This window comes from Furipterus horrens, unplaced genomic scaffold (genome assembly GCF_987537825.1).
Source record: "Furipterus horrens unplaced genomic scaffold, mFurHor1.1.pri manual_scaffold_6, whole genome shotgun sequence".
Classification (NCBI taxonomy): Eukaryota; Metazoa; Chordata; class Mammalia; order Chiroptera; family Furipteridae; genus Furipterus; species Furipterus horrens.
The window spans coordinates 139687021-139714106 of NW_028327176.1; the positions used below are offsets into that span (position 1 = coordinate 139687021).

General features: G+C 39.0%; 1 protein-coding gene across 1 annotated transcript in view; it reads left to right on the top strand.

Annotated features, from left to right (window-relative positions):
• Nucleotides 1–27086, top strand: part of KLHL32 (kelch like family member 32) — a 146730-nt gene that overhangs the window by 108031 nt on the left and 11613 nt on the right. The window contains exons 6-7 of the mRNA XM_090280560.1: nucleotides 11311–12037; nucleotides 24770–24828. Of these exons, the coding sequence (XP_090136686.1) occupies nucleotides 11311–12037; nucleotides 24770–24828 (786 nt within the window). The remainder of the gene's footprint in view (nucleotides 1–11310; nucleotides 12038–24769; nucleotides 24829–27086) is intronic.

The window sequence follows — 27086 nt, forward strand, 5'->3', positions numbered from 1 at the left end:
TTACAAAACCTGTGCTATTGAAATCTGCAGCTTGGATACTAGGCACATTGATTAATTTTTATTCCCTCTCCCATTTATAGGAATTTTAGAGGATTCAACTTTAAAATATTACTTTTTGGTCCATGCATAGATGACATATATCCTATAGGTAGAAAAGACTCTCTCATCAACTCCCTCATTTTACAGATGAAAAGCTAAGAAACTGGTCCAATGTCAGCATGCACTCATGCTGCTCTTTGTATGGACTTTGCAGAGATCAGCTTAAATCGGTGGCCTATTCACACAGGTAGACAGGACATGACAATATACTAACATCATCTCTTTTCCTATCTTTATTTTCTCTTCATCTTGATATACAGTTTACCTTTGAAAAATCCTTTCTTGTTATAAGACTGAACCCGTGGACAACCCAGGTCACTTTTTATTTGTCCTCTTGAATCCCTGGAACTTGACCGTGGCAGCCCTTGGGGTAGTTTTCACTGTGAGTGTCCAGTCCTGTGCATTTGTCCTTATCTATAGGAAGGAGACAGCATTGGTCTCACGGGCTCTTGCTTTTGGTGCTCTGCAGTATTCAAAAAATATGTGGAAAGATGGTTATGAGGCACAATTTTCTTGTTCTTTCAACGTAAACATAATTTAAAACTTAAAGAAAAGTTGCAGTAACAAAAATGGTTCAGAGAATACCCATATGATTTGCTGATTTGTTAAACAAATTACCTCATTTGCTTTATCACATATCCTCTGTATCTATAGATATTATATATGTGTACATATATAGTAGGAGAGTAGATTTACATCTAGAGATAAAGAAGGAGAGGAAACTTTTTTTTTCTGAGCCATTTGAGAGTAAGCTGTATATATCATATTTTTAAAAATATCTTAAGGAAACCTCATAACTGTTTATTTCCTCTTTATAGAAATCCGTAGTAAAAGGCAAAGACTTATACAGTCTGAAGAGAAACCAGAGTATTATTATCAGGTACACATTTTATTCTAAAGATAAAAATAAGATCATTTGTTGGTCTCTCAACTTTACAAAGTTTTAAAGGAACAATAAAAGAACATGTTATTATCATATCTGCTAAGCTGCAAATTCTTTTAAAAATCTGTCAGGTTGTTTTTCTGACAGAATATGAACCTGGGGCCTCATCATATTCGATTCTATTGAAACATATTTCTTAGAGGGGAAAATAGCCTAGATGTCCTACACAAGTCTGTAGTCAGCTATAATGGTTAATGTGCAGCCTCCCTTGAAAAATATGTTTTACAAGCAAAATGTTGACACAATTTTAATTATAGCACTCAAGTGAGCACTGTTATAATTTTTAATATTTCTCCATGGTAACATTTGCATTGTTCTGGTACAGGAAAATGCTCTGATCCTGAGTCCCTAGTTTCTGGTACTTGGGGGTTTTATAGAAAGGTTGTCTTTTTGAAAATGTTATCTTTTTGAACAGAAAATTTTCATTTGGTCACAAAGAATAGGATATGACTATAAGATCTGGTGCATTTACTTATTAATATGAATTCTTCCTCTTAATAGTAGGCATTATTTTGGTTTAACATGTCACTATTTGGACCTTACATGTCTCACCGTAAAGAGATGAGATTCTCAGTACCTGCTCACTGGCACTAGGGAAGCCTTCCACATTCAACATCTAAAGAAATTGTGTGTAATAGTGAAATGGTATATTGCTAAGGTTTTATGTGTATATTCATTAGAATTTGAGGCACTATAAAATAATATATAAAATAGTGTGCTTCAGTGTGGCAGATAAGAGTCAATGCAACTTCTCACGGAGGACATATGTTAGAAGGTGGAGAGCGTACTTGCTACTGTTCAGAAATTTAAAAGTTCTGTCCAGGCATTGTCCTTCATTCTATTAAAACATACTTCTGGGCTTCCCACTGCTTGCTTCCCACAAGCTCTTTAGCATGCCCAGCTCTTTGGTGGAGGTTCAGGAATGTCAGCTCCTTGCTGGTTTGTTTCTGTGCCCTTCCTTTATCACTTTCTGAATTTGCAGAACTGTGCAATTTGTGCTGCCTTTTGGGCATTGAAGGGAGACTGGTGCCCTGGTGTTTCTCAGTGGCATGACAGGACTGGCAAGGATATAGACACTTGTGCCTTCATAGCATAAGCTCCTGCAAAGTGGAGGGCTCAGTGTGCCCCCACAGCAAAGCTGTCTGCAACCAAGTGTTAAGTAGGAGAATAATGATAGGTGCCTCTGGCCAAGACACCTAATCAGGCTATGGGCCAAAATACCAGTCTTTGCTTTCTCAGCTCTGGCTGATGAATTCTATGAAACAGTTATTGCTTCCAGACAATGTTGTAAGGGCTTCATCTTTTATATGGTTGGTTAAGAAGATTTATCACTCACCTGATGAGAACTGCTTTGGTTACAGGTATATATACCTGATTCTTAGAAAATGACTTTTCTAAGAATCAAGAATTATATATATATATATATATATATATATATATATATATATATATATATATATACAGAGAAGGAAAACTCTGACTCCAAAAAACCTCCGCTGCCTTGCGGCATACCTCTTCAGGGGAAAGGCTAAGGGAGTAAACCCCGACAGAAAATCTGGAGCCGGAGTCCCTAAGGCGGTTTGACGTTGTAGTCAACACCGGCAACTCCTGCGGCGCACCTGAAGCCAAGCTGTATTGACTCCGTCTTTCCCTTGGACCCTTCAGCTGCGAAGAGAGGGGGGGTCTGCTGCTTGGGCAACAGCAGACCCTCCATATCACCCTGCCCAGGCTCTGTAGCTTCAGCTTCACTGGAGAGGACACTCCAGCGTCATCACAAGATGTCGATTCAACACGGGAGGAGACAGATACCGTGTCACTCCCGAGTCGGACTGCACAGCCATTCTCGGCGGTGCAGATAGACTCTTAAGAAGCTACACCATCGTCTCTCGAGACGGACGGCTGCCGACGATATATATATATATATGACCCTTGAACATTGCAAGGGCTAGGGACACCAATTTTCCATGCAGTTGAAAATCCACTTACAACTTTTGATTCCCCAAACACTTACCTATAACCTTCCCTCAGTATCCTGGAGGCTTGGTTCCAGGTACCCCTGAGGATACTAAAATCTACAGATGCTCAAGTCCCTTACGTAAAATGGCATAGAACAGTGCATACAGCCAGCCCTTTATATCCATGGATTCCCAAACATTGATCAAAAATACTGTTTTCGATCCTAGGTTGGTTGAATCTGGGGATGTGAAACCTGGGGATTCTAAGGGCTCACTGCAGATTTTTTGAAAAATATCCTCATATAAGTGAACCTGTGCAATTCAAACCTGTGTTGTTCAAGGATCAACTGTATTTGCCAGATACAAAGGCATTCTTGTGGAAGAGTGTATTGATGTGTATTTTTGCACTTGGGATGACTTAATAATTCATATATTTTCCAGGAAATCTGTGAATGTAAGATTTCTTACTTCATCATTGCTCTGAGGTCAAGTTGGGTAGTACACATGCATATAGACATATAAAAGCATTGTTAGATTTCAAAACTTTTCTAATAATCAGGAATTTTAGATTTTAAAGCAACAGCTTCTGTCTGGGTGTGTTCAAACATGAACAGTAAAAGAGTTTTTTTGGATCACAACTTGAGGACTGGCAATATTAGGTAACATTTGTTCATATAACTGATATAGTTCTGAAATACCTGTACATATTTTAATTGAATTAGAGTAAAATTTCTAGAATTCAGGATGATATATTCTGGTATTTAGGAATTTGTATATATCATATATTATATTCTATAGAACAGCAATCAGTGGGGATACACTGAGAAAACTAAAAGGAAGATACTATATTTTTTCATATATTTTTAAGCTAGGTTTCATTAACAACAAATGACCTAAAATTAAAATATGAGGTCTGTCCATAAACTGTCCAACCATATAATATGAAAAACAGAAACATTTACTGAAGAAGATATAAGATACAAGAAACATTGTACATAAGACAATGACACCTCAGTCCCCTTCAAAGTAGGCCCCTTGGAACCTCACACAGTTCTCCCAATCACCACGAGATGCCCCATCATATTCTCCTGAATCTTATAAACAGTCTGAAATCTCTTCCCTTTTAAAGGTGATTTTAGTTTTGGGAGAAGTCAGAGGTCGTAGGGTGCCAAATCGGCTGTAGTGAGACTGAGTCACCTGGGTGATTTGATGTTTCACAGAAAAACTGTGCAGGAGACGTGATGCAGGAGTGGGCTCATTGTCGTGATGAAGCCGCCAATCACCAGTTGCCTATAGCTGCAGCCTTCTGAATCGTCTGAATAGTTCCCACAGAGGAATATCCAAGCTTAACACAAAATTGATGCAGGCTCATTGCTATTCTCAGTCAGTCATTTTGAATGCGAATGCCACACAGTACACATGCTCACTCAGTGGCACGTACCGCCCCCCACTGACTGGTACAGTGAAGTCATTGTTGTTCACACATGCACATTCCAGTCCACTCTCTTTCCCTCCCAGGTTACATTGATGTTGTTCAGACTGTTCTTGTTTTATTAATGGTGGTTGGGCTTTTTCCAGACAGACCTCGTATATATATTCCCATAAAAAGTGACACAGTAATTCAAGACTCAAAGGATACTCTTTCCTCTACATACTTCTTCCTTAATTGGCACCATTAAATACTTTCCTTTTATGTAGAAGTAATCTATAAATGAGACTCATTAAAAATATCACCATCTTTTTTTAGAAAACACTTTATTTTTCTAATTTAAAGAATACATAAGTTATGTTTGTACTTAAGTGCATTTCTTTGGATTTTACCTTAAAGTAATTATTGATGGAAAAATAATAATGATGCTATATAATAGAAAAACACACTGTATAATTTTAAAACTGGGGTTCTATAGTTCCAGCTTTTCCACTCATTCGCTGCATGACTTAGGATAAGTCAGATGACTTATCTGGATTTGATTTCCATTTGTGAAATTGAGAAGGTTGAACCAAATGTACTCTAAAGTTTCTTCTTGCCCTAGTACTTTATTATTTATTTGAGGGCTTCAAAAAACTATAGTGTTCATTGCATTGCCAAGAATCTCAAATAGAGGTGGCCAGCACCAGTTATTCGAGGGAGTAAAACAAGGGCCTTATATAAGTAAGTCCAGTACACTGCCACGCCACTGTGCGGAGCTTTGAGAGCTCCTAAGGGCTTTAATAGGGAAGCTACAAAGATGAGATAATAAAGTACCACACTGAAGGCTGTGATAGATAAATACAAATATATAAGAAGTGATACTGTTTGTTCAAAAGAAATATGAGAAGCAGCCTAAGAATATTTGTAAAGAACTTTCCCTTTATTCAACCAATATTCTATAGCCTTCTTGTGCCAGATGCCATTCCTATCAAGGATGTGAGGATGAGATGATGCTGGAATAAGCTGTACCAAATGCTGCTTTTAGAAAGTACCAGTTTTCCACCAGGGTAAGATAGACCAGATTGGGTCAGGCAGCGTGCCTGGGAGATGTCCTGTGGTCCTTGGAGTTGACAGTCCCCTATGTTTCGGATGATTTAGGAAACAACCTGCCTAATGGCCATGCTTCCTAAGGACTCTGTGGTGTCCTCTCAGTCTGAATCCTTGGTTTCTTTTCCACTCTTGCCAGCTTTGTCACCAAAAAGTGGGAGATAAGACTTTCACTGTATGCTCCATTTCCCTCCCAGTCAATACTTGCTAGAGTTCAGGGTGATGAAGATGTCAGCACTGCCAGAGTAAGTTAAGATGGAATAGGATTTGAGCCTTCCCGGGTTATGGTTTCTCAGTGGAGTGTCATTAAAAAGCTGCCAGTTCCCAAAACAACCACTTTTAAACATAAGCATCAAAATATTATATATTATAAAGCTAACTGTGGTCTTTGGGCTCTGTGATGTCCCAATGATGAACCCATCTTCTGCTTATGGTAGTCTCTATGACCCTTAAATGGGCTCCAGGACTCCCTCCACCACCTTGCCTGTAATTCAGTGTGGCAGGGAAAGGGAGTGCTACAGTGCGGTTCACGATGGAGAAGTGATTTTGAGGCAGCCCATTGTTTTAATTCTTCTGCCAGTTTTTCCATTATGTACATAAATAAGAGTTATCCATGGTTTCAGTGTTGTTTTTTTTTTCTCTTTTACACTTTCATGAAAGTAGAAACAGTGCAATAGCACCATTACATTTATTCATCTATTATTGCAAAAGCAAAATGGCACAGAGTGTTTATATGATTCACTTTATGCTCTCACAATCAGCTGTTGATTTATAGACCATGTAGAACAAAGGTCTCAAAATATGCTGTCTTACCCATAGTAAGATCTTACCCATATCTTACTAAATAGGAAATACGCTGTCTTACCCATAATATTAAGCTACAAGTATCCTGTATCTTTACTAAAGCATCCTACTTAGACTTCATTTGATTTAAACCTTCTTAACTTTGAAACAACATACAATTTACTCTAGTAAAGCAACGATTTACTATTTCATGAATGGAAAGGAAACTGTCTAAAACCTTCCTATCCAATGTGATCTGTGGCCCAGCAGCAAACACCACGCCGGGGAGACTGTTAGGAATGCAGACCGCCAATTCTCCTCCCCCCACCTCTGAATCAAAATCTGCATTTTGACCAGAAACCCGAGGTAGTTCTTGCACATTTTAGGTTTGAGAAGCACTGAATTTAAACTTATAAATAACAGCATGTCCAGGTGAGATTGGTTTGATGTTGGTGGCAGGATGAGTAGTTAATTGTAAATTATATTTACCTTTGATATGGAGAAAAGACAAACCCAAGTATGAATGACTTGTGTTGTCTGAAAATTTTTATAAATGATAAAGTATGAAAGTTTATATGAAATCTACGAGAAGTTAGAAATATTGACAAGAAATAAGAAACTATTATCCCAGAAAAGGCTAACTAAATGTGTGTGTTCAAAGTACGCTGTAATACATAGTATTTGAGGAATTTGAACATGGAAAGCATTTTGATACATGTGTACATGAGATGTGGGGGTGACAGTCGACAGAAAGCCAGAATTTAATCAGTGATAGATCACAGGGGTCACTTTTCCACTGCCTGCTTGATTTGTTAGAGATTTTCTTAAAGGCAGAGAGCCTAGTTGTGGCTGGTGTACTTCTCACACAGCAAGCGACACTTTGCTGGAAAGATAAAGATAAACTGGAGAGTGTTAAGAGATGGGCTGGAAGATTGATTATGGTGTAGGGAGAACTGATTTATGAGGAAAGAGAAAAATAATTAGATGGGTAGCACTATGCTATAAAAAGAGACTGTGGAGACATGGATATTTATCTAATGTTTCTCCAGTGCTGTTTCCTGTAGTGTCCCTATGAAAGATGCAGAAACATTAGGATGTAAGAAATTTGTTATAAAGCAAAGCAGATCAGCTGGAATTAGTCTGTTAAATTGGGAGCACAATTAAAGATTAATTTTAGAAACTTTTACTTGGTGCATGAGAAATTACCTTGAGTGGGATGACTTTATCCCCAACAACTTTTGAAAGCTCTGTGGTCAAAGAATGGAAAATCATTTATTAAGTTGTTGAATTATCTTCCCAGGGAAATAATTGGAAGCCCATCTCTTGAAACTTCAAAAATTTTGGTGTAGAAAAATCAGGATGTTTCTGTGTGAATGCGCCACTTCTGGCAGAGAACTGGGGATTGATGAGTGACGTTTCTCTTCTGCAGTCTCTTTGATTATTGTTGATATTACCATACCCAGATTTTTTCATGAGTTTTCTGCCTTATTTAAATTAAAAATGCCAGTTTCTAGACAAACAGCTAGAGAGAGTCACTCATCTGCCCTCCATGTCTGCCCCCTCGTCATTGGCAGGCTACCTGCCCCCAGTGACATTCTTCTGTCACTTCTCCAAACCCTGTAATTCATTAAAAGATGCAGTTCAGTGTGTACTGGAAATGAATTCACTTCCTACATTCTCTTCATTCAGAAAGCTAAAATGATAAGCCCAAAATACACGTTGCCTTTTGGAGCCATTTGTCAAATGGATACAGAAACTCTGAAAGTCTGAAATCCTCTAGTGCTTCACAGAGTTTAGTGATCCTTTTCACCAGGACAGAAAGCAAGTAAAATGAAATAAAATAATTTGGTGTTCTACTTCATTACTTTACTTTTTCACGCTATTCCTTCAAATCCACATTGATATGTCTAGGAGATTGAGTTTAATATAGGTACTGCTAAGAATAGTTCATATCAAATATGTTGACTGGAAATATTGACTAGGTATATTTCTTTATGCTAGTGTGGGCAAGTTTGCCAAACTTAAATATTAAGTCACATTAATTAAGTTACTTCAGGTGCTCCATAACATGAATGAGTTTTTAGTTGATGATATTTGCTAAACCGTTGTTCAGTTTTATTATTTATGACTTAATGCATCTATTTTTGTTTAAGAAATTCTCTTTATCTGTAGCCAAAAGTTCTTATTCCTTTTCTTCCTGAAAGAGATCTAGACCTAAACAAAAAGGTTAGGATTACATTCTGCTATTTTATTCATAATACACAAATAATCTCTTTTATATACTGTTTCTGTGAAAAAGGCTCTAACAAATTGCTAGTATCTTAGGTGGGCAAATAACAACTGTCTTGAAGATGAAAACTAATTGAAAAAAAATTAAATTGATAGATTGCAAATTTTTTTCTTCTTCTTTTACTTCCTGACTGATATACCTACCAAAGGGGCAGGAGAAAAAAAGTCCTTTTCCTGTCTAAATCATTCTACTAGTGTCATATTGATTTTCTCTCAAGCACACCCTGTGGTCTCAGATGATCACATATTCTCTTACACTATGTGTATTGATAACAGCACCTTGACTCATGGGTGGACATATATTGCTTAAGCTGTGATGACACCACTTACCATTGACATTTCTTGGGGGTAGAGTGTACCAGGCCTCTTACGCATGAAACACAAGGGAACAAACAGACTGTTTCACAACAGTATTTTTATTCTTTGAAAAATAATTATTGTTCACTCCAAGTGATATCTTAACGTCCCCATTATTGCTGCTTAACATTGTTTGTAATGCCTACAACAGTGTTTTGAGTTCTTTTATGTTTTTTGTTGTTGTTTTTTTTTTATATGTGTTTTATTGATTATAATATTACATTTGTGCCAATTTCCCTTCCCTCTGCTCCCCTCCACCCGGTGGCCCCCCTCCCTCCAGTTGTCCCCCCCTTTTAGATCATGTCCATTAGTTGTGCATACAGTTCTTCTCAACCTCTCTCTGTCTATTCCATTCCCTCCTACCATGATCCTTAATTCCTATATCATCTCCCTCCCTCTCCCCATTCCCCCTCCCTGTTGACCTCCCCCCAATATGTTCTCCGTACCTATAGTTCTTTTTCCACTCTTATTGCCTGTTTAGTTTGCCTTTGTTTCAATTCCCTAGCTTCTGTTGTTTCTTGTGATGCAGTTTTCATTTTAGATTTCATTGTCTTGATCCTCCTTTTTCTAAACCAGTCCCTTTAACATCTCATATAACAGTGGTTTGGATCTAATGAACTCTTTCAGTTTTATTTTGTCCTGGAAACACTTTCTCTGTCCTTCTATTCTGAATGACAATTTCGCTGGATAGAGTATTCGTGGTTGTAGGTTTTGGATTTTCATTACTTTGAATATTTCTTGCCAGTCCCTTCTTGCCTGCAGGGTCTCCCTTGAGAAGTCATATGATAGTCTAATTGGGACCCCTTTGTACATGATTCTTTTCTTCTCTCTTGCTGCTTTTAAGATTCTCTCTTTATCTTTAATTTTTGACATTTTGATTATAATGTGTCTTGGAGTGGTTCTCCCTGGGTCCAGTTTTTTTGGAACTCTCTGTGCTTCCTGGACCTGTAAGTTTATTTCCTTCCCCAAGTCTGGGAAGTTCTCCTTTATTATATTTTCACTCAATTTTTCAAGTTCTAGTTCATCTTCCTCGCTCTCTGGCAAACCAATGATTCTTATGTTGGGCCTTTAATAGCTGTCCCAGAGGTTTCTGATCCTCTCATCGTTGCTTCCCATTTCCTCTCCCTGCATTGGTTGACTTCTTGTTCCTTCTCCATATTCCAGTTTGTTGAAATGAACTCTGGATTTTTGTTCCTCACCATCTGTCTCGTATGTGGTTTTGTTCCTTTCGTTATGAGTGTTTTTCGCTTCTTTCTCATCTTTTTCCAGATCTTTTGTGAATTCTGTAAGCCACCTGATAACAATGGCCCAGAACTGAGCATCTGACAGGTTTCTTATCTGTTCATCTGTCAGGTTCTCCATCTGTTGCCTGGTGAGCTGTGCCACCGGGATTTCTATAGTTGTCTGCCTCATTTTGACAGATGCGTTTTGTTTTCCTGGGCCGGCTGTAGGGGGCAGTGCCTGTGTACGCGTCATAAATCAGCGACCGGTGCCTGTCCGCGACCTATTTCGCAGCCCTGTGGCGCTTTCTTTGGGGGCGGGGGTCCAAGATGGATTCACACAGTTATTCCGCTAGGAGACCGGGATCCGTCCTCCCGCCCCCCTGGGCCTCACTGTTCAAGGCGATGTGGTGGCTGCTTCTCCCAGCGTTGGGGTCGCGAGCTGCCGGGAATTCGACTGCAGCCGGGATTGTTCTCCCCGCCGCTGTCCCAGGTGCGACCGCAAACAGCTCCGCCCCCTTTCGCTTTTACCTGCCCAAAGGGCGCCGCTGTTTTATAACTTCATATGTTGGGCTTCCGTGTAGTTTTATTTTCTGGAATTTCTAGTTATCCTTTGTTTTGAAGTAGTTGTATTCCTCTCTAGTTGTAGAGGGAGACCTAGCGCGTCCGTCTAAGCCTCCATCTTGGCCGGAAGTCTGTTGTTGTTGTTTTTGTTTTTTGGCTGATGAAGGGAAAAAAATCCTCAACGGGTATCCAGATATGATTTACAAGAAAAAAATGCATTATTATTATTTTTTTAAATTATTTATTTATTTATTTGTTTGTTTATCTTATTTATTTTATTTTATTTTTAGAGAGAGGGGAAAGGAGAAAGAGAGGGAGAGAAACATCACTGTGTGGTTGCCTCTCACTCGCGCCCCCAACTGGGGACCTGACGTGCAACCTAGTCCTGTGCCCTGACTGGGAATCGAACCAGCAACACTTGGCTCGCATGCCGACGCTCAATCCACTGAGCCACAGCAGCGAGGGCAGAAAAAAAATGCATTATTAAGTGTCTGAAAGAATATGCAGGGACAGCCTACAGGCCGTTGCTCAGGCTCTCCTTCCCCTGGTGTTGCCCTCTCATGTCGCCTCCCTCTGTTTCAGCTAGCCGTGAGGTGGCTGGAACACAACTGCCATTACCAGCACATGGACGAGCTTCTGCAGTACATCCGCTTTGGCCTGATGGACGTGGATACTCTCCACACAGTTGCCCTGTCCCACCCCCTCGTCCAGGCAAGCGAGACCGCAACAGCTCTGGTCAACGAGGCCCTGGAATACCATCAGAGCATCTACGCCCAGCCCGTGTGGCAGACTCGCAGGACCAAACCAAGGTTCCAGTCAGATACTCTGTATATCATCGGTGGGAAAAAGCGGGAGGTCTGTAAAGTCAAGGAACTTCGGTACTTCAATCCTGTGGATCAGGAGAACGCTCTCATCGCTGCCATTGCCAACTGGAGTGAGCTGGCCCCCATGCCTGTGGGAAGGAGCCACCACTGTGTGGCGGTCATGGGGGACTTCCTGTTTGTGGCAGGAGGAGAAGTGGAGCATGCCAGTGGCCGGACGTGTGCTGTGAGGACTGCCTGTCGCTATGACCCCCGCAGTAACTCCTGGGCAGAGATAGCACCCATGAAAAACTGCCGGGAGCATTTTGTGCTTGCCGCCATGGATGAATACCTCTATGCAGTTGGGGGCAGAAATGAACTGCGCCAGGTTCTGCCTACAGTCGAGCGGTATTGCCCCAAGAAGAACAAATGGACTTTTGTGCAGTCCTTTGACCGATCCCTTTCATGTCATGCCGGCTCTGTGGCAGATGGTCTCCTTTGGATATCAGGTAGAAAATGCCTCATGTGTTAGATTTATCAAAAAAAAAAAAAAAAACAAAAAAAAAAAAAACACTTTCACTTTAAATTTGTGGGACAAATTTAAAAATTAAGCTTCGGTAGGGTGGCCACGTGTAACTGAATGAATGAGCCCAGGCTGCCATTTTAGCTGATTAACATTCATTTATTGAGCACCTACTCTATATAGAGCAATGTAATTACATAATTAACCTTTCTGTGACTTTCTGAGTGATTAGTGGAGTAAAATTTCAAGATGGAAATTAATAGCCCATCACACCTCTTTTTTAACCAAACCTGTTGTTTAGGTTGTCAGCTTTTGATATTCATGGATTGTATTGCACACCAGTGGCTTATCAAAGTTCTTTGCATTTACCTTTACCCTGGGCTGCCTGACTAGAAGTCTTCGTCAAAGACAGGGCAGGCAAAATAAAAGCCCAGTAAATCCATTTTAATAGGTATAAGCAAAGGGTATATATCCAGGTAAGAGGATTGCTGTGCATTCATGTAAGGGATTGAAACTATTGACAAAACAACATTTTGTATATCTGTGTAGTCACGCATGCCATCCTAATTCTTCATTCCCATTTAGTCTTCCATTCTTCCCGGTCATTTAGGGGGCATTATTATTTGTTTCCTTTTTCTCATCTTTTTATTTTTTTTGAAAAAGACCTTTTGATTACGAAAAAAGTAGAGAGGTTAGTATAATGAACTCCGTGTACCCACAAGCCCGGCTTCAGCAGTTAATTTCCTCACTGCCAGTCTTGTTCTGTCCAGACCCACGTACTTCTTCAGGCTCCTCATGGCTGTCTTTTCACTTGTACAGAGGAGTCGGTGAGGCATATGTATTAGCGTCACATTATCAACCTGTGTTCCCAGTTCTGTTATCAAAAAGAACTAAAAGGTTCTTCTTTAAAAACGTTTGACTCTCGGGAAGAAAGCAGCATCTTCTCTAAGTCAGTGGATACTCATTTTGTGACTCAGATAAAACTTGTTGAATTTCTATGTCAAGGACAAAAAGTAAAATTAAATAAGTACTGTAAGCCCTCATTAACGTCATCAAGAACTTCTGTGACTTTAAGTGAAATGATGTATAAGGAAACCAATTTTACCACAGACTAATTGATATAAACATCTCATTACCATTCTAACAAAAATGCTAGTGAACAAAAAACATTTTTTGAAGACCTGCTGAACTGAGAGTAACTCAGAGATGTTTGTACATAGAAGAAACAGTCATTTTTAAGTACACCTATGAAGGCTTCTCAGCTTCCCTCAACAGTCTTCCCTAGGTGTTTAACATCTGCCCTAACAACATTCTCCCTTGCATTTAAACTAAATTTGTTTGAACTTTGCCCATTTTGTCCTTCTGCTATCCTCAATAACCAGGGAGGAAGCCACAGTCTTGCCTTTTCTGGGTAGTGCCTCAATTACTGGCACGTTATTGGTTTTAATTGAAGAACCTAGCTCATGCCAGAGCTTAAGTGCTTGAAGGAATGAAGCTGAGATTAAGACTAAGGAAAAGGTCTCAACAATTACTGGTCCTGTATACCAAATAAGCACTTGATATAAGTGTATATCTTAGTATATATAGGTATATTTAAATAAAAGCCTCAACTGGTGATTTATTCCCTTCTCTTTAATTATCTTCTATTTTAGCAGTTAAGGAAATAATCACCAGGACTACATCCCTTTAGTTTTGCTGAATAACTTCAAACTTGAATGTAAATAAGTCTTTAGTAATAGAAGGAATAGATCTCTACTTGACTTGAATAACAAAACAATGATGGATTTATGAACTCGATGTAATTCATATTTCCTTCCAATTTATATTCCTTCCATTGACTCATTTAGTTTTCATATGTTGTTAATGTACTGCATTCGTACATTAACATTTTCTAAATTTTGTATGAAATCCTCATAAATATTGTTTTTTGCTATAAAACTAGCTTTTAAAAAACTGCTAGAGTTTTCCTTTACATAGCCTTAAAGATATGACTACTTAATACCTTCTTTAGTGAGGCCTTGAGAAGGCACAGAAGCTTATCTTAAACTGGCTAGATCTATCATCTTAGTATCAGGCTGACTTCTCTTTCAATATGGCCTCTATATTTCCTTTTCCATTTTATTAAATGTATCAATTTATTACAGATCTTATTGCTATATCACTCTGTTGTCTCCCTGCTGTGAAAGGAAATACATTTTCTTTGTTCTTCTTTTGCACTAATGTATGCCGCATGTGTTAACCATACTTAATGAAAACAATCACAACTTCCTCAGGTTTGTTTCTCCCTACTGTGTACTTGAGATGAAAACCTCACTTCCCTGTGTACAGTACAATACCTTTAATTGGAAAGAGGAGGAAATCACCAGTGACATTTCTAATACCTTCAGTCCTCTGCCTCTTTCCTCAAGCCCAGCTTATAATAAATCAATTGTGAATCTAACCATGGATAGGGAGGGGTGGACTATATTTGCTAATGGCCCCTTAGAAAAAAAAGACAGGTATATTTCACCCTCACTATCACTGATTTCGAAGGGTTACTCTGATTTATTGGAGCAGAGGAAACTGTTTGAGGCTATTCGTTGTCCTTTGCCAAATAATAATCAAGTATTTACAATTTAATTGATGGGGGATTGGGTCATTGGCATTCTTCTGGTATCTTGCAAGCTTTGCCTGAGGTAGAGGTAGTAGGGATTATAGAATGTGGATTTTAGGCCTTATTTTTTGTGCCGCAGAACACAAAATGAATGCTTCTTTAGAGGCTCGTAATTTCCAGTGTGCTCAGTCTTGCCACAAACCCCCTTCCCTTTCTCTGTCCATTTTGGGGTCAGGACACCTTGAAACCCTTTCCATGGCTTTTAAAATGAAACAAGCAGAGATGAATTCAGAAAATCAGGCTGTATGGATATGCCCACTAGCATTTGATTTAGGATAGTAGAGACAGTCATATTTTATGGGCTCCTGTGCTATTTGACATTGTGACCCAATTCACAAATGCTTCGCATCATTTCTACTTGAAATTCACAATAACGAGATAAAATAAGCATTAAATATCCCCCAGTTGTGCTTTAAAAGGTATGCTCTCCCTTGTAAGGTATTGTTTGTGAAGTACCAAAAGATCCTTTTTGTGTGAGTGAAAATTAATCCTGAGTTCATCTTGCAGACAACTTACCTTTTCACTTTTGTCAAAAAGCAGCAGGATAATGGGAAGCTAACCACAAAATTAACGTTTTAAAACTATAAAAATAAGACAAATGCTACTGCATTTACCCAAAAGCAATATTTAGTGCTTTCTTGATTCTTTGGTGAATGTTGCATTCTTATTAAGTCTAATGCAGGTTCATAGATAAATAAAATTAATTCAGCAAACATCCTTCCTGCCCTCCAGAAGCTGACAGTCAACGATTTTTGCATGTGATGTCATTAATGAAAGAACATTCATTAAAGCTTCTTTAACTCCCTAGAAGATATGTTTAGTTTTATCTTGATTAAATTTAGATGAAGCTCTGCATTGCCCTATTTTAAGTAACTTCAAACCTACTAAAGGGACTTTGTCTTTCCTAGTATTCATTAAAATTAGAACAATATAAAATTTCATTGATTTTTTTTAAGTGCCATAGCTTTAGCTTTATCTGTGCAAATACTGTACTTGTATCTAAAAAATGATATACAAAATATTGGGAACCAACAGGGGGCATGGCAGAGGCTGGATTGTGGTCACAGAGTCCAGTCACATATACTTGAAACTTGCTCCACTTCTTACCAACCAGGAAATGCTGAGAAAGATTCCTAAGTTCATTCAGTCTTGTTCCAGGCTAGTGCTGGAGGGACAAAGGAGAGTAAGACATAGATCTTATCCTGGGATTCTTGGTATAGTAGAGGGAACAGACTCTTAAACAGATCATTATCATGTAGCATATGCTCTGTGTGATGATAGAAGGCTTTCCTGGCTACAGAAATAGTACAAAGCAGGGAGCAATGAGTGCAAAGGACATAAGAAATTTCAAAATAGTTTGTAGCACCTTTAGCCTAACTTGGCCTCTGGTCCATTGGATACTTCCTACTTACCTGTTAACCCTCCCGTCCTTTTGCTTGGGATTCATGGTCCCAGTCATTTCAATAATCCCCTTGCCCTCTGGCAAGCACACATGTTGGACAAACCCTGTGGTCCACTCTGTGCCTGGGCAGCTGAGCCCCTGGAGACGAGGCCAGTTGACAGGAGGGCTGCTATGGCTGCACACTCAGCTCCCCAAGACCTCTCTACCACTGACCACTAGTGTCCTCACTTTCCTCAAAACCCCTGCCCCTCAGACTCAGGGACAGGACCTTGCCTGCTGTTCCTCAGAGCCAAGGTAAGTGAGGAGGTTCTCACGGCGCATCCAGGGAGACACAATGGAGGGTGTGAAGAGACAGATGGGCCAGAGATGGTCTGGAAAGGGGCTGAGGGCAGGAGGTTGGGGAACACTAGTGAGGAGGATGCAGAGGAGTGGGCACTGAGGAGGGAGCCTGAGAGTGTGGGAAGGGCAGGGCCAGAAGAGGAGGGGTGTTACAGAAACAAAGCCACAGCTGAAGGGCGCAATGAGGCGTCCAACGGTGCTGGAGAAGCAAGGTCTACGATATTGCGTCTGCACTTTTTCAGTTGGGAACTATTACTTGGTATGTCATTGAAGGCCCATTTCATGGGAGTGGAAGGAGGTGGAAGCCAGAATGCAGTGGCTGAAGGTGTGAATGGAAAGAGGAAGTGAAACTGCAGGTGTGGGCCGCATTTGCGAGAGGCTGGGGTGTCATCTCAGCTTCACTCTCTGGACCTGAGCTTGCCAGACAACCTTCCAATCATGACGCCCGTGCCTGCAGGGAGAGGATGTGCTATTTCTAGGTACACACATATTTCAGTCCATGGGACCGCACATTTTTTTTTATTATCAATTAATAAATAGCACTTGGCTTTAGGAAGAAAAAAAGAGGGTAGGAAGTAAAAAAAAGAAGGAAGTTTGGTGGAGAAAAGAGAGCATAGCCAAAGGCGGAAATTGAGGGTCAAAGGAGAGAACAATTTTTTTATAGATGCGAGTGCATTAAGCAAATGAGCAGGTGAAATGGAAGGTGAAGGGAATAAGGGCATCCTTGATTGGTAAATGCTGAGAGCACCTCCCAGGTACCAGGAATGGTGATAAGTTCCAGGAATACAATATTGACAGGCACAGGGTCCTGAACAGGCAGGAGGGAGTTGGGAGTGGTTCAGTCTGAGACAGGAGGAGAGACCCCTCAAGATACAAGCCTGAAGGGCAGGAGACAGTGCTGGATGCAGGTAATGTCACAGGTGGTGAGGGGCGGAGCCAGAGGTGGTGCCTTCTCCCCAGAGGCAAGTGAGAGACAAGTTGCCTGTGGAGATTGTGCCGTACAGGACTGGGTCGAGTGCCTGAAGGGAGTGGCCTTGGAAGAAGCCTCTGCGAGAAAACAGAGCGAACTGACATGTTAAAAAGAAATGAGGTGTCAGAGTCCATACTCAAGGTTGGAAGCCACAAAAGTGTGGCAACTCAGTTTGCAAATCGCTGTCCTAATTTTTGGTCAGGCTGAGCAGAGACCTGGAGGAGGCTGAGCCTTGCACTCAATCATGATGGAAGGATTTTAGGCAGAGACTGCCTCAAAGGACACCACTGGAAGGAGTTCAGCATGCTGGGATCCCAGTGCGGTGAGTGTCCAGGGCTTAAGGTTTGCTTGGAGGAGAACCAAGTGTGTTGAGGGAGTGAGCACAGAAGAGAGACTTTGGTGCCCCTGGAGGCAGCAACCACGTGATGAAGGCACTGAGTTGGTAGAGATTTGGAGCTTGATCACTTGGCACATCCACTTAAAAGTTCCCAGTGAACTGGAATGCCCCCTAAGATTAAAATCTTCTTTGGTGCTCTACTGTGGCAACCAGGTGCCCTAGCATGTTACTTTTTCTCCTCTTTTTTCACTTCTACCCCAACCTTTACTACTCCCCATCTGAAAGAGATTAAAAGAAAACCACTGCATTATATAGATGATGTATCATAGGGTCACACACTTGAAACCGATATAACTTTATTAACCAATGTCACCCCAATAAACTTAATTAAAAATAAATAAAAAATAACAATTAAAAGAAAATAAAAAAAAAAAAAACCACTGCAGCATTGAACTGAGATGGAAGCCAAGCAATCAGATCACCTACATTTTCCAAAATACTTCACAAAGCTTTCATTCTAGCTGGTTTCCCTTAATTCTGGAGAAATATCACTTTGTTTACCCTCAAATATCTGCTCAGGGAATGAGGCTTAAAGAACTTAAATGATATTGCCAGTTCACACAGCTAGCATTTGACAAAGTTAGAATTTGATCTTTGTGCGAGTCTCTGGCTTTTGAAACCGTGCTTTTCCCATGATACCACACAAACCGACTGTTTATCACTATAACAAATACCTCAAAAGCATGCCCACATTTTAAGAAGAACTTCCAGATGACACGGCTGAAAGTAAACAATGTGCAGGAGAATAGTCACATCTGGAGGTTTGTTTAGAATCAACAATCATTTGATTATCTTTTATTGTTGAACTGACCATCTTATTTTGTGTCGTTCTCTAATTCGGTTTCTAAAACAGAAATGTCAATTTAAATTTAAAAAGAAATTTTATAATATGGAGCTACTCTAAAACACATTGGTTTAGATTAGAATATTGTTTTCTGCAAGGCTTACATAGTATAACATAGTAGTCCAGTGGCCTTTTGAAATTGTTAGTTTAGGTGGTTAAAAAAAAAAAAGTCTACCCCATTGATTCAAGAATTCTTGTCATGGAGCGTATAGCCTTTCTTTAGCTGGTCCTTTTGTGTCTGTCTAGATGAATCTAGAAAAAAGAAGGTAGAATAAAGAGTGAGCAAAATCCCTCTATAAGAATATTAAAAATAAGCCATTTTCTTTATTCCTAAGAGAGAACGTTAAAGCTTCCTCATGGAAATGGGAAATGCCTGAAGAATTTGGTTAGTAGCAGGAGGAAAATAAAAGATCCAACAACTACACAGCAAAGCCAGGAGGAGAGCGCCAGGCAGGGCTGGCCAGGAGAGCGTCGCCCTGCTGGGGACACACGGAGGTCTTCAGAGGCGGGATTTCTGCCTTCTACAGAATGAGGAATGGGAGAGGAGGTTTTATGGAGGTTTTGGAGGGCAGCTGGCATCTGCCCTGTGGTAGATTTTACCCTTATTTATCATTTCACTTATTTAAAATAGCACATTGGACATACTTTACATATTTTGGGCCACAAGTTTATTTCAGTTCATTCTAGGTGACATAAATGCAATTTCTATTTTCAAGTGCATCAACCTTTCCTTTATAGATGTTTTGTAAATTTGAGCCTTTTTTTGTGGATTTTGAGTATTTTAATTAGCCATCCACTTGTGACAGAAATAATATGGATACTAATTTTAATTTAATGCATGGGTTAAGTATAGTTTTATTTAATATGCTAATTTAGTAGGACAGTTCTTTGGTTTAATTGTTTAGGTTGCATTATAAACATTCCAAAAATATGGACAGTCTAATGTGTTAAAATAGATAATAAAAAGCTCATTTTTGCATTTATTGCAAATATTCCCATGGTGTCCCTTTTATCAAGGACTAATAATGAGTTTGTCTCTATAAAAAATAACTAATATTAACTCTCACCTAATGCCAGGTTATCCTTTTGATAATTAGATTGTAAGTGTGAAGTTTTAGTCTTCTGAGAACTGGAGCAAGTTTATAGAGAAGATGCTTACACTATTAAAGAAGGAAAAAGCCTTGATAGCCTAATAAGCCAGTCAGTAATTCTGGTTATTAGAAAAAAAGAGTTCCAAGAAATCTGTTTCAGACTATAGAATTCATTCATTATTAATTCAGTATTCCATACTTAGTTATCTCTTCAATATTCCATACATACTCATTTATACCTTTTATGGAAATGGTAAGAAATTTCCATAAACAAATGAGTATAGTATTGTAGTGAACTTACCTTTGTAGATTGCTTCTGTAATGTGCACTGTATAGTTCATGCAAAATCAATGAGAGAGATTTCATCACCTCCATGTTGATTATAAGGAACCTAATTTTGGCTGTGTTACATGGTTCCCCAAGGATAGAGTCATAGAGGAGCCTGCTGATGCCACAGCCTGTCCAGAAACACCTGCCTACCCCACCCCTCAATGAGTGTGAAGCTGAGCACTGCAGGCCTCCAGGGCACTTGCAGAGACCTTGAGACTTTTTCCACGAACCTGAACTGGCCAGCAGAATTCCAGCCTGCAGCATCTTCCCTAAGAGCGTGTGCCCATTCAGCTCCTTGCATCTTGCTTGCCCTGGCAAGGGTCCCAGCACTGTACTAGTGTAGGACTTCATCAGCAGATACTTTCTGTCCTTGAAAACAAAGTAGCAGAGCTCCCAGACTGCTACTGTGATCAACATATATTGAAAGTTATTTTTTGTGTACCTACTATTTTATAGACACCATCAGCATTGACCAGAGTGAGTTTTGGGAGTCGGTGAATTCTCGGTAGTGGAGACAAAGATTGCTTGTTTGGCACTCACCTGTCATCCTCTGTCCTGTATGCACTCATCCATTTGTCACAACATTTGTGGGGAGTTGAACAGGGAAGCTTAAGAAAAATGCTTTCCTCTTGTCTCGATGATAGAAAGCATTGCTCACTGCTGGTAGCATGGTTGGTAACTTTTCATTCCTTCTGGCAGTTTTTAAAGACTTATTTGACTTTGGGGCAACCTGCAATATATCTTTAAGTCACAGTGCCAAAGTATAAGACAGGGTTGTCCATTTTCAATTTTGGCTGAAAGTCTTAACTTTGACTATGGCACTTCAAAGTTAGGGAAAACTTGGCTTTAAAAATGAATGCTGATATAAAATGGCATATTTAATGACAGATGTATCTATAGAAAGCTGTTAAGATGCAGATTATCCCCCCTGGGGTGGGGGAGGGATATCAAAACTGCCAATCTATAAAATATACTCGATGGCATGGAATCTATCTTTGCAAGTCTTTGATTGCAAGGGACAGTGTAGCAGCATGTGGCATCATAACCCAGAGCAGACAAATCAGCTTGATGACTTTCAAAGCCAGGAATACTGCTGCAGGCAAAGGGACTCCAGTCTAGGAGAAATTAAAACATATAGAGATTGTTATTAATTCCATATCTATTTTTGTGTAGTCAAATCTGTATGCAAATCCTTAGCATCTCATTTCAGCAGATTAATCTTAAAGTGAGGAGTGTTATGTGAAGGGAATGGAATGCTAAAGCTCTGCAAAGGAGTAACACTCCTAAAGAAATGCACACTGAAAACTTGGATGCTTTTTTTAAAAAATGTATTTTTGTACTGAGAAGAAATTGTTTTTATTTATATGCTCATTCGTAAATTATTTCAAAGGGGAAATGCAATAAAACCAATTTCTAAAGTTTCCCCTTGCAATCCTGACTTGGCAAAAGTTATAGCGTGAGGGTTTTTAGGCACCTCCTGTGGTTTAACGTTGTAGAAGTAATCAACCAAATAACTAAGTAGGACTTCTATTTTTACTCTCAGCTAGTAATACAATATCTCATTTCTAAACATTGCATGTGAGTGAAAATTTGTATGTAAGGGTAAGGAATCTAATTACTGAGTGCAGATTAAGAAAAAAAACTCTATTATAATGCAGCCGATGCATCTGTGGAAGACAGTAAATAATAATTCTGAAGCGCATAAAGATAAACTGTGTGCCCTGCTTGGGAGAGAGGATGTAATAGCTACATTCTAATCCATTGGTTGTGCATTTAATCTATAATGGGAAGAGTCTGATACATATAGCAGTGTAAATATTTTCAAATAGTGTCATAAACAGATAGTTTACTACAGTTGATATTAATTCTGCCCCATATTTCTAAAACAAGTAGATAAACCATCAGTGTTTTGAAATAGTGGGTGGGAGCTTAACCCTCTGTTCCCTCTCATTTGGAGAAATGATTATAGGTGAGCTGGACATTAATCTGGCGGTTATGGCCCAGGTCAAAACTTGGCAATCATTTTAACACTGAAGACTTGTGCGCTCTCAATAGGGTTGATTATTCTTTCTTGTGTGGAAGGAATTATTAGACATTCAGTTTTTAATCAGATAAGATAAGAAAGTTTGGGAGGAAAAAGCAAACATACCTCTGTACTTACTCTGAAATACATTTTGACTCTGTGTAGGCATTTCAGCTTTAGCTTTCTTAAATGTTTTAAATTTTCTTAGTTTATTGACTTTTAGAGAGAGAGAGGAAGGGGGAGGGAGGGAGGGGAGAGAGAGAGAGAGAAAGAAAGAGAGAGAAATTTGTTGTTCCACTTATTTATGCAACTCAGTGATTAATACTAGTATGTACCTTGACCAGGATAGAACCCATAACCTGGGTGTATGGCAGTGACACTCTAACCAACTGAGTTACCAGGCCAAGGCCTCATTTTTTAAATGAGACATTCAATGAGAATCATAGAGGATCCTTTTTTTTTTTTTTTTTTCCTGAGGGCAGGAAGCTCATTTCTGTCTGTTATTTGGATTTCCTCCATAGACAAAGCTTCCATTGAACTTAAAAAATGACTGCAAGCTTCAGAGAGAATTTTTTCTAGAAAAGCCCTCCTGTTAATAATAGCCATGGTCAATTACATGAAAGATATAATCTCCTTACTAGAGTTGAATGAGAGAGTAATGACTGACCTGGACAGGTTCCCTCCCCTTCATGTATCCATTAGAATTGATTGATTATTCCAGCTCAGTTGAGGATTATGCATTAATCCTCTGGATTCTGGTTCACTTGACTCCTGGCCGTGGAATTGATGGTGGTGACCTGTTCAAAGTGTTTAAACTGTCAAAGCAAAAATTATAATGGACAAAGTAAGATAGACAAGGAAGACTCTATTCAAGACTATTACACTATTGGAGAGAGACCAGCATGCAGTCTGAAATAAACTCTGAAAAACAAGAGGAAAGAAGGTTTTTATAAGAACTGGGGTGAGCTAGAGGAAAAGTACTGAAGGACTTTTGGAGGAAGCTGTGCTGTGGTGAGCACATTCGGTCACCCCTGACTTTGTAAATGTTGTTCTCTGTGATTGGGCCATTTGTGTTTGCTGATCGGCACCTATTGGAAGTTAGACTTCTACCCTGCACAGAAAATGGGAGGGAGACGGGTGTTGTCTTCATTTCAATGGGATAGCTCCCAGGGCCTTGAGGAAGATATTCCTCTGATTAAAACTTGCAAGAAACTTTGTAAATGTTTACATCTTAAAGAGGCAGAGAAAGGATTTATAATTAAAAGTTTTCTAAAGTAAGTGCTGTAAGAACAGGGAGGTCAGGGGCCTGGAGGCAGGAAGAAGCCTGTCTAAAATTTAGTCAAGCTGAGAGGAATGTTAAGGCTGTCTTGGACAATATTGTAACAATACTTATTTATTAAATTTGAAAAATTTTAATAGGAAACTTTTTATTCTGGCTCAATTTTAGATATTTATTGCAAAAGTAGTTGCTTCTTTGTGATTCTCATTAAAATAAGAATGCTATTATTTTATACCAGTATCTAGAACTATGTATGAGGCAATATTTCTAAAGATAAAATTGGAGGGGGGGGGTTCTTATATTTCTGTTATTACCTAACAATTTTATATTGTATTCTTTTCTCTTTGCTGTTTTATATGTTGCTTTTTAGTTTTTCCATTTAATGGTAAAAATTCAAGTAGAATCAATTATTTCTGGATTTTATAGGGCTCGATGTATACCACAAACATGAAAGAAGTATGAGAAACTTAGCTTAATGTGTAATGATGTTTTAGTGGTTCTTGATCAAGTAGAAGGTCTCAAGATTTTTGGATGGAAGCAGTTGGCAAGAGGGCTTCAAAAAAGTTAAGGGCAGCAGCAACTGCATTGCAGGAGTCTAGGACTGGGCTGTCCAGCACGGTTGCCGTCAGCCACCTGGGGCTCATTGAGTGCTTGAAATGCGGCTCACCTGGATTGAAGTATGCTATGTCAAATACACACTGGATTTTGAAGAGTTAGTATAAAAAAAAATGACATATCTCAATTTTTATGTTCATGTCATGTTGAAAAGATAGTATTTTGAGTGAAATAAAATATATATTTAGTTTAACTTCACTGTTTGTTTTTAGTTTTTAATGTAGCTATTGGAAAGTTGTATGTGTGACTCATGTTGGTGGCTCTTGTTATATTCTGCTGGATAGCACTGTCTCTAGATTTCTTGTGATAAGTAATGTCTTTTCTTAGATTTGGTTCTTCTAAAGAGATACCAAAATATCATTGTGTTAGCAGATAGAAGGTTAGAACTTTAAAATTGCTAATTTAGCTAAAGACAAGAGTTTTCCATATAGCTGTGTTCCTAGCTCAAAGGGCCCGGAGATTCATCTGTGTGCTGTGTTGGCCACCACCCATTCCCCACCCATCTCCCCTCATGCGGAGCAGCTGCTAGAACTGGGGCCTCTGGCTAATCTCAGCATACCTGTTGCTTGCTCTCAACTGGATTGCTTCTGAAATTTCCCTTGAAAATGAAACTGTTTCAACAATAAGCTTCTTAATTATGTCATGGGTTCACTACAAGGGTGTACAAACAGATCTACAAACAGTAGCTATTTTTTTCTTAATTGTGCCTCATTCTTATATTGGGATATCTTATTTCTCATCCATGAAAGCTCTAACACACGTTAATCCATTGCAGGTGGAGTAACTAACACAGCACAGTATCAGAACAGACTAATGGTATATGAACCTGACCAGGTAAGACTCATGTAAGAAAAGCTCATTACCTTAATAACATGAACTTTAAAAGATTTCCATTGTAATTAGAGGTTGAAATGCCAGATATATACACACATACATCTTAAACCTATATATATAAAAAAGGAAGCATCTGGATAAACTGCTTTTTGCTCTCCCGCTTTTTTTTCTTCATAAAATTTCAGGTCCTCTAGTTTTATGCTATAGAAAATGCTTAACTCTTTCAGAGTTTTACACAATATAGAAAAAAAAAGAGAAGATATATTGGTAAGTTAAATGTTTTCTATAATATTTCCATTATCTCAAGTAGCTGTTTATATTCAGAGGCATCCAAAAAAGGATTTGAATTGTCTTGTTGCTATGTCCTTTTAGAAGGCACGTCATTCTGGGGATGCGGCTGGGGGGCCATCCTGTTGGTTTCATTATTGTGAAATAAAATGACTTTTATTTAACTCAGTATAGCCAGAATGTCCTAGAATAGTGTCTAGGACAAGTCCAAAGTAGAAGTATCTGAAAAGTTTGTTTTTCGTCTACGAACTGGGGCCTGAACTGGAAGCATGTTGCTGGTGCCTGTCCCTTCTCTGTCCACTTCTCATGCACACATAGTCTTTTTTTTTCTTCCCAAAAGAACTATTTTTATTCTCCTTTCTTCTACCAAAATATGTGACTTTGGCAAATATTTGTTGAACTATGCTATTTCTATGATTTGGTAATTAGTTTTCATGATTATGACAATATTCCAAATAATTCAATTTGGGGATTTAATATTCATCAGCTGAAGATAATGGGACATGAAACAACAGGTTGATATTGCTGCCTGGTTTGGGATCAGCCACTAGATGCACGGCCAAAGTGACCTCAGTCTATTTGGAATCTTTTAATTTTAACCATGACTTAATTCTGAATTTAACAAAGCTATTTCTGTCTTTGCAAGTGTGTTTCCTGATGTCATTAGAAGTTGTAGATTTCTGAGACCATATGTCCATGGGCCAGATGTCTCAAGAGGGATCATTAATTGCAATTGCTTGAGTTCAGTGCACACGTGGTTAAAGAGGAAGAAGGTGTTAACATTTCTCAAACTGCTTCTGTTTCATGTTTGTATACACATGCTCTTTTTAAAAATTCTGCTGGCGTATTGTTTACGGTGGGTCCTGGCAAACATCACATCTGCTTGCATCATGCTCAGAATCTCAATAATTCTATCATTCAGCCCTGGTGCTTATTTCTCTTGTAGGCTTTTGTGGGGAGTCGATAATGCCTGCCATCTGCCACAGAGCACATCCCTACCTGCCAATAGGCAGACTGGGTGACCTCTGCTTCCCCACCACTGATTAGTATTCACATGCTAGCTTATTAGGAATGACCCCACCAGGCCTCTCTGTTTCTTTGCCTTTGCAGCGGTTGTCGGCTCACCTGGCAGGCACGGCAGTGAAGGAAGCTAAAGATATAATCAGGGGATGCAGGCAGGCTTTGCAAACCAGATGGAGTCCACAGTCCTATGGCAGGGGACCGGACTGCTAATGTAACGGGTTGCCTCATAGAAAGCATCCTAAGAAAAGTATCATCAGAGTTTTACTTGTGTGTAATGTATTAAAGATATTTCTTAGCAGAATACCTGAAAGAAAAGCATGACTATTTTATTAAAGAAGACATTTAATTGGAAGGGGATTCCTATTATTATTATGGCATGTTGAAAAAGGAGAAGCAGAAAAATGCATTTCAAATTGTATGAACCACCTTTTTCTTAAGTGTATCTTTAAAATTTAAGATATTAGGAATGAGCTAGTAGATAGACTTTAATCAATGGACTAATATTATTTATACAAAACATTTTTTTCCTTTTTCCTGTACAGCTTTGTGAACTGGTGAAATTTTGTGTATTCAAAACATCATGATTTCTTTTCTGATGAAATCCAAATTTTTCTTGGCAAAAAGGAATCTGGGTTGTTACTGTATATTTTGTGTTTATGTAGAAAGAAATGGTTAGGTTTACTTACCTGTCCATTACTTAGTTGAAATTTAAAATTAAAGTCATATTTTATTTTTATCTAATTTTACATTATATTTTAAATAGGAATGTTATTGTAAAAGGGGTCCTCATACCTTTCTCATTATCAAGAGTAAGCTAGAACGAAATATTCCCCCCAAGATATATAAAACTTGGCCTTCTACCAAAACAAACGTATGCCAAGAAATAACTTTTCTCAGTTTGACAGAAAATGTGATTGTAAACATATTCAAGGAGGCTGATACAAAGG